We start from the raw sequence: 9,092 nt of genomic DNA on the forward strand, positions 1-9,092 counted from the left end.
ACGTGCGAGCACGTTTAATTTTCTTTATATGGAAATTCCAAGACATTAATTTAGATATTCAAGAAATTTGTTATATTTTGTTTAATATTTTTTATCGAGTTAGAGCATGTCGATAATAAAAAACAGCAATACATTAAAATAGAAATAACAAGAGCTAATAAAAGTGCCATCCAGAACATCCAAAATAAACATAATCGCGTTTTCATCCAAGGTGTAACGTTATAATTGTTCGGACGGGCTGAAAAAAAAAAAAAGAAATTTTTTATTATTATTAAGAATTCGTAAAGTAAACAAATACTATCGTAATTGCAAAAGAAATAGTAAATGGATACGTATTTATTAAGTAAAAAAAAAGTGATTGACCGACGTACCTTTTAATTTTGATTGTTTGACAATGTTTGTATTTATACTATCATAAAATTGCTTGTAATAACACAAACAAATTTTTTCGTCGTTTTTCATTCTTTAATACTTTTAGTTTCGATGTTTCTCCGTAGAATTACAGCAACGAACTAACAACATAAGAACTATATATATAATATATATATGTATACGTTATTGGCCAGGTTATTAGTATGAAACATTGACTGGATAAACTTATGTATGTATAAATGTGTATGTACATATACATATAAGTGTATACACATTTATTGAATTAATGTATAGAAATCTCTACCTTATTGGAAGGACGTTGTATAAATATATATATGTATATATACACACATACTCATTGGAGATTCATTCATTCAAGATAACAAACGATTTATTGTTATAGATAATACGAAATGCCGTGGCCGGCTTTCATAAGTATCCAATTAATACGAATGATATATTTTTATTGTTTTCTTATTAATACACAGATAAGATAGTAGACGACCTCTCATATTTATCTCTCTAACGATCCATTATCCTTAGAAAAGAAATATCCTTTAACGAAAAACGAATCTTTATGAGATTAGATATTTATGCATTTGTCAAGTTTATTATTTCAGTTATATTTTTTCGATAACATTCTAGTTTTATCAAATTCAGTTCACTGTTATTGTATCTATTAGGATAATTAATAAAGAATTATTTTATACGATTTAAAAATTATCTTTATAACTATTTCTCTTCGCGATAATGCACGATAAACTTGTCTTCTAAATGAATGTCTTCAACTGTATTTATCATATTGTTAACGCTCTTGTATACGTTGTATGATGAAGTCAATTTATAAATCACAGTTAAATCTGCTTTAATATGATTCATCTGGTATTGAATTGCATCTCATTAACGTGTAAACATTTAAATATTGAGAAATAATAATTTTAAATGTTTAGAATCGTAAGAAAATAGTATTATGTATAATTTTCTTTTATTATTATATAAGATAATTCAAAACGCAGATAATAATATAACAATCAAACTTGTGCTTAGTATCAAGATAAATTTAGAAGTGCTGGATATTTCTGAACTGTTTGGGTCTTTCGTTGAGGTATTTGTATTGGTTGGGTCTTCTGTTGGTTTTTCTGAACTATTTGGATTTTTTGTTGGAGTACTTGTACTGGTTGGGCTTTTCGTTGGCTTTTCTGAACTATTTGGATTTTCTGTTGGACTACTTATACTGGTTGGGTCTTCCGTTGGTTTTTCTGAACTATTTGGATTTTTTGTTGGACTACTTGTATTGTTTGGAGCTTCTGTTGGCCTTTTTGTACTGGTTGGGTCTTCCGTTGGACTTTCTGAACTGTTTGGATCTATTGTTATGCTAATTGTACTATTTGAGGTTTCCGTTGGCTTGTTCGTACTGATTGTGGCATTCGTTGGTCTTTCTGAACTGTTTGGGTCTTTCGTTGTAACATTTACTGGTGGAGTTATGTCACTAACTGGGATAGATATAGTAGGAGTAGTAGAAATAGTAGAAGTAGTAGATGTAGTCTGTGGTGTTTCCTTTCCTTTTAATACTAAAGCAGCATTTGCCGTAAGCATAATATTACTTCTTGGTACAGTGTCTCTGAAAAAATAAATTTATGTTATGTATTTCAATAAATTATTTATAAATATTTTTCTATTCATATACTCACGTAGTATAGATGGAATTACTTGAATATATTACAATTTCTAAATTGTCATCTATATCTGGATATAGAGATGTCAAATTTATTTGTTCTTGGTGAATCCACAGATTCACAATAACTATATATACAGGATGATTTTGTAATGATCTGTATATAAACATATATTATAGAGTAGAATTTGCCTTATGAAAACACACACACACACACACACATACACGTCTTTAATAATTTTGAATAGACCAACCGTTTTAAAATAAGTACGTTGTTATTATTTGTAGATTTAAGTTCATAGTCTCCATGAGTAAAAACTATATCTTTTCTAAGTTTGGCTAGCCTTTTATAAGTTCTTAAGTTGCTGCGTTCTTGGGCTTCTTGATATCTCACATTTCTAGTGACATATTCAGGATCTACAGGAAGATATGTAGTTTTATTTGTGGAGAAACCAGCGGATAGTTCGTTATTCCATTGCATAGGTGCTCTTGCTGGATCTCTGGAAAAACTTTCATATGTGTCCTCTGTCTGAGCACAGCCCATTGGATCAATCGTTTCATGCCATCGAATTTTGGCATCTAACATTGCTATCTCTTCACCATAATATGTATATGCTTGCCCAGGTAGAAGTAAACTAAGCATATGAAGTCCATCAACACGATTTAATCCAATTCTCGATGGTACTCTCGAGAAGTCATGATTACTTAGCTACAATGATATAAAAATTATTTTGTAGATTATAATTAAATCTATTTTATAGATTATAATGAATTATTTTACAAGTTATGCACTTTTTTCTTACCATCCAATTTGTGCTTGCATTTTCAGGTAAAAGATGAAACCATTCATCTATTACGCTTTTGATATAATCAGCATCTGTTTTATTATGAATAGGATTGATGAAGAGTGTATTAGTAGGTGGAATACCTTTGTGTGTAGCATTACCGTAATAAGCTATAAGATTATAAACAGAATCATATGATTCTGCTATTAATAATCTAGAAAATAAATGCGTGATTGTATTAGGATTAAATCACTTTAAAATAAACTGGATGAGTAGAAAAAACAACTTACTTTGAACTTGCATTGTTTTCTTCCACCCAGTTGTTGATATAGGCACGAAATACATAAAGAAGTTCAATACTTTCTTTAAGTCCAAAAGTATGATTACCACTTCCAACAAATGGTTCATTTCGTAATTCTTTATCTTCAAAAAAATATGGTACTGAGTTAAAACGGAAACCATCTACATGTTTTTCTAACCAAAATTTCAAAATATCCTATTATATAAAGAAATATCATTTATTATTTATTTGTAGTGTAAGCAAATTTACTTAACCATGTCATGTAAATAATGTTATGTTTTTACCGTACCCATAATTCCTTAATAACATTTTCATTTCGTAAATTAAGATCTGGTTGTTTTTCATGAAATTTATGATAATACCATTGCTTTCTAATATCATTCCAAGTCCATGCTGATCCTTCTTTTTCTTTATTATAAGTGCTTACCTAGTTAAACAATATTATCTTGTTATCTATTTGTTATTTTATATAGTATTATTTCTAAATAATCTTTTGAAATATACTTACCCAATTATTAGGTGGCATCTTATTACCTTTCTTGTCTACAGATCCATTTGCCCAAATATAGTAATCATTGTAAGGCTCAATATTTTGTGTAGATAATAAAAACCATCGATGTTCGTTGCTAGAATGATTTGGTATTATATCTATCATGACCTTTAATTCTAAAAGATAGTTAAAAATTTTTATTATATAGTGAAAATGAAAAGATTTATCATGTACATATATGTCATAAAAAAAATAAAACAGAGACAGAGACATACCACGCTTGTGTGCTTCTTCTATTATTCTATAAAAATCTTCAAAGTTTCCAAATAAAGGATTTATATCTGTATGATTAGAAACATCAAATCCACTATCCACTAGAGGAGATCCATAAATAGGATTAAGCCATATTGTTTCAACTCCAAGTTCCTTAATGTAATTAAGTTTACTAATAATGCCTGTAACATAAAAAATTAATTATAATATATTTGTAATGCATAATTGCTTTATGAAATTTATATAAATAGAAATTCGAAAAATGTGTTGATTAAAGTTCATCTTTTTAAAATTTCACGCCAAAATTAATGAGGCAAAAGAGAAAGCAATATGGTCAATGATGTTTGAATTAATTACTAAAATTCTTGAAGAATTTGTGGGGAGAAATCAATAAAAGAAAATCTTTTTATTAAGATTGGCAATTATAGAAGCCGATGATTCATTTTATTAGAATACGTAATTTTTTAATTATAAGATTGTTAAAGAATAAAAGTTTTTCATTGTATGAATTTCATTGATCAATGATACAAGGGATTTTACTTGGAATTCATTTGATATATAATATATCACAGTAAAATTAAAACAAAATTTATTAATTCAAATCATGAGTAATATCCGTGCATTGAGATTTTTAATATGTGTGTGTGCGCGTGCGCGCACACGCGTATGATGTATATTTGTATGAATATTTATGTATGTACGTATGCATGTATGTATATATGTACATTGGAGATATATATTTTAAGATGTGTTTCATTTTAAGATTGAAAGTTATATATTAGGTTGTCCGGAAAGTTCGTGCCAATTTCTGGTAAGTAACGTAATGACAAAATCGGCACGAACTTTCTGGACAACCTAATATTTAAAAAAAAGCCGCGAACTTTTAAAATGACTATAGTATATATAAACCTAATATGTATATTCATGATAAAGTCTTTTAAGAATAGAAAAATTCATTTATTCAATAATAATTACTAAGAATAAATATAGCTTAAATATTTACATTTATTTAAGTATTTTTCGACTCTTCATTAATGAGTAATTATATCACTGCAAGACTTCAAAATAATGATATCTTTTTATTGTAAAAATTACGCCGCGTATAATACAGACGATAATTTTAGTTATAAAGAGTATTTTAGTATATCGCAAGTTCACATATCGCGACTCAAATAATCGATATATTATTTGTTTTATAAACATTACTATTAATTATTTTTATCAATATAAATCTTATTGAATTTAATTACAAATTTAGATTTAATAATATATAATATTATTAAATCTTATTCTTCGATAGAACATAGATTATAAAAAGTTTCTTTCATAGGTAAGGTAGAGCTCATCATTAGAAGGAAAAGCAGTGGCGCTGAGGTCGATCATTTTTACTACGTCGATAAAAAGTTAATCAGATATAATAAAGATTTCTTTGATAATAAGATTACATTCGAAACTAAATTAATTATAATATTTTTTTCTTTTCTCTTTTTTTTTCAGATTCAGCAAATTTCGAATTTTCCACTTTTATTTGAAATTTTTTCGATATGAAAGTTTCGAATACGGTGAGGAAGATTTCTTTATGCTTATTTATATTTGATTTAGAAATAAATGAGTAATAATTTTTCTTTATTTATAAATGGAAAGAATTTTCCTAATCAATACTAGAGAAATATATCACGTATATACATACCTTTTAAATCGCCTTCACCATCGCCATCGCTATCTTGAAATCCTCTTGGCCAGATTTGATACACGAGCGTTGTTTCCCACCATTCTTTATCTGAGAGATCGACGCATTTTATTCCTCTTGTTAAAATTCCCAAGAGTAAAATAAAGCGTAATATTGTGCACATTGAGTGCGACATAATTATAGCTTGTTATAGGATTGACGTAAAATTCGTCTGATATAAATTTTTATCTGTTTTTCTTCTTTTTTCTTTTTTTGTTTTTTCTACATATGAATTATCAACTTTTTATCGAACGTTATCGTTTTGATCTTCGAGTTCTAATCATCGACGGACTGCTTATTGTCTGTAACACGAAAAATGGCTTTTCTTTTTTTTTTTTTTCGATATTAGAGATTTGATTCATCGACAAAATCGATATACCTGGTATATTTATGTATGTAGATATATATACCTATGTATTTCTATTCGGAACGCGAAATCGTTGAGAATATTTCAATGATAGAGAAAAAAGAAATAAAAAACACGTTAATAGGTTATTGCCAATGGTAATACATCATTTAAATAATGACAAACATTGATTAGATTTTTATTATAGAATGAAACTAATTAATTCGGTATATCGTTTACATAGACTTAAAAAGATTTACTCGGGTCTCTTTAATATCGAGCTGTTCATAGTTACCGAATTTAATTTTGAAATTTGCTGTAGTTTCAAAACTTTTTACAAGTTTAAAAGTATACGTGTAATAAAATCAAGAATATATCAGGTCGAGAGAAAAATGATTAGTTCATCTTCCTTATTATTTAATTATTATTTTATGTTTTCAATGATATAGCAAATAACGACGAATATATTTGTTATATAAAAAAAATCAAGCAAACAGATTAGATTGTTAAAAGTTATAAATAAATAAGGACATATCAATGAGTTAATTACCTATATTAATTATCTAATGTTTTAAAAACATTTTATTTCTGTTTTATTTGATTATCATTATAATAACGTTTAATCTTGCATTTATATTTATTAACGAATATTTAAGAATATATTAATAGAATAATTTTATATGTAAATTATTAATATTTCAAAAACATCCTATTTTTATTCTATTCAATTGTCATTATAATAATATTTAGTCAAACATTTTTCAATTTTAAGTAGATAGAGAGAGTTAGGTGCAATAAACGGTAGTAAAAAAGCAAGCATATAAGATGACACACTTGTTAAAACGAAGTTCACTTGGCATTCTCGATCTTGGCATTCTTCCTAAGTCGTTTTGACGCAAACGATTCTGCTCTATTCTCAATCGAGCACGATGTCATGCGATAATAGCTTTATACAAAAATATTTTTTTTCACCGAAGTCGATAATAATTTAGTTACATATATCGATGTACGTATATTATAACATATTTACAAAATAAAATACGATAGAAATTTCACTTACCTTGAGAATGCCAATATAACGTTTATTTGGGACAGTTTGAAATTATTAGAAATAATAATCATTTCACTTGAATTAATTTCAATTATTAAATTATTTCATCACCGAACACATATCAAAATAGACGAACTTTTTCTTTTGTATTTTAGATCGTGTTTTACGCTTTACGTTTTTTTAAATAAAGAGAAAACAAAAAGAAGAAAACGGAAAAAAAATATTTTATATTGACATAATTAGCACCAAGCCAGTAACGTTAATGAAGACGAAATTGATGGTCGTTCTTTGTAGTGTGAAGCTTGAGTCCTCCCCACCAAATGATTTTTGACAATCGTATCTATCTAAAAAGTTTCAACGTTGAGCGATTGATTGTATTGGCACGAACTAATAGATAACTTTTATTTTTTTCAACCTATAGACAATTCTATCATATTCATTTCCGATTCATGATATTATTGTGTATGAAGTACATGTAAACGTGTATATAATATTCATTTTATTCGCAAATTTCACGGATGGACACATCATTATGCGCATTTCGTACCAAAGCCAATTACCAGATTTACGTCATGAGTTAATTTTGTATTTTATCGTACTCGTATGGACATTTGATATCATATATCTGTTTTCTATCTTTCAGCTTAGATTTCATGCTTGATATAAGTATTTATTTATTTATATATATAAAAAAATTGTAAAATATTAAGTATTTTTAATAATGTATTATTGCCAATGCGTAACAACGAAAATTATAGGCACCCACGATTATTATTATTTTTTTTTTTCTGTTTTAATTTTTACAAGCGAGCATATAAGAAGTCAGTTATAATTAAATTTAGAATTCGTGACATTGGAGCATGAAAATAGCTACGTAGATGACCCCGAATTATTTTAATTATTAGAAGGATGGCACTAATAAGTTTGAGTCGATCGATCATACGTCAAGAAAATAAAGAAAAGTTCTTTAATAGAACTTATAATTTCGATTAATGGATTATGATAAGAAATGACATTATTATGAAATCCATTTCATAGATTTTTCAAAGACAAGTTATCATCTCATATGTGTGTGTGTGTGTGTATTCTTACTGAAATTATCTATATTTGAAACAAGAGGGAACGAAAAGTAAAAGAAAGAGAGAGAGAGAGAGAGGGAGGGAGGGAGGGAGAGAAACAAAAATATATATGTAACATCAGACGTTATCTGTTTTTTTTTTCAAATATATGATAGTAAACACTCTTCTCCCCTTTGAATGGTCGAACGATCAAACAATCGTTTTTTTTTGACAGATCTACGATTTTAGTTATAGTTATATGCTTCAAAGAATTTAGGTAGAAGGATTTTGTGTGGGTATTTTATATCTAAACATTTGATAAGATTCAAGACGAGTCATCATTTCAGTCCATCATGTAATCGATAAAACGTTAAAGACTAGAGAGATGTATACGATAGATATATTATTACTTTAGTTATGTATTTATTATTTTAAGTAATGTTTTTGTTTCTTTAAATAGATTGAAAATTTTTGTACTAATCTATCGGGTTATCGATTTGAAAGTTCATATTTTTCCGTCATCATTTGATAGTTATTTCTCTTCTGCAACGATTTTGGAATAATTTAAGTAGAGCTTATCGACAAAAATCTGTATGAGAGGATCTGCTATTTACGATTATTGAATTTTCATATTGCCTGTATCCGTTCTCATACATTGAATTTTTTGTTTTGGTTAATTCGCATTTTGTATTGATGAGAAAGCACCTATTGAACGATCGTTGTTTGGCTCGGATATACATTCATACATATATATATGCATACATACGTATATGCGTATGTAGGTACGTACGTATGTTCAGAAAAATCACGCGGTGCTCTTTTCACTCGAATATCGATATGCTATTATTTGCGATATACGTTTTGACATGTTTCGACGTTGACTTTTTCAGTTTTTATTATGGCTCTAGTTACGTATCGTGTCGTGACTGCACTTTTCATTAAAATCGTTAGTATTGATTTTTATTGCTTTTTACTTTTATTTTCTTTTTTTTATTTCCTTTTTTTCTTTTGT

The 9,092-nt window shown here is 27.6% G+C and overlaps 1 protein-coding gene across 2 annotated transcripts; it reads right to left on the reverse strand.

Annotated features, from left to right (window-relative positions):
- Positions 1 to 666: 666 nt before the first annotated feature.
- On the reverse strand, positions 667 to 7,358 carry LOC124948961 (maltase A3-like). 2 transcript variants are annotated; one of them, XM_047493395.1, is made up of 10 exons: positions 7,032 to 7,358; positions 5,587 to 5,927; positions 3,899 to 4,078; positions 3,642 to 3,799; positions 3,423 to 3,560; positions 3,123 to 3,328; positions 2,851 to 3,046; positions 2,302 to 2,756; positions 2,064 to 2,204; positions 667 to 1,993 (listed from the first exon to the last, which is right to left on the reverse strand). In XM_047493395.1, exons 2-10 carry the CDS (start codon positions 5,759 to 5,761, stop codon positions 1,378 to 1,380), a joined length of 2,265 nt encoding a protein of 754 aa, XP_047349351.1. In that variant the 5' UTR covers positions 5,762 to 5,927; positions 7,032 to 7,358; the 3' UTR covers positions 667 to 1,377. The 2 variants fall into 2 exon arrangements, with proteins under 2 accessions (XP_047349351.1, XP_047349416.1); XM_047493460.1 differs by lacking the exon at positions 7,032 to 7,358 and having other exon boundaries at positions 5,587 to 5,950.
- Between the last annotated feature and the right edge of the window lie 1,734 nt (positions 7,359 to 9,092).

Source organism: Vespa velutina, chromosome 1 (assembly GCF_912470025.1).
Source record: "Vespa velutina chromosome 1, iVesVel2.1, whole genome shotgun sequence".
NCBI lineage: Eukaryota > Metazoa > Arthropoda > Insecta > Hymenoptera > Vespidae > Vespa > Vespa velutina.

Excerpts from the sequence above, each read along its gene's own strand:
- LOC124948961 (XM_047493395.1), bottom strand. The coding sequence starts at position 5,761 with ATGTCGCACTCAATGTGCACAATATTACGCTTTATTTTACTCTTGGGA. Across the intron at positions 4,079-5,586 it reads TGGTGAAGGCGATTTAAAAG|GCATTATTAGTAAACTTAAT; the intron begins GTATGTATATAC and ends TTTATGTTACAG. Across the intron at positions 2,757-2,850 it reads ATGCAAGCACAAATTGGATG|CTAAGTAATCATGACTTCTC; the intron begins GTAAGAAAAAAG and ends ATATCATTGTAG.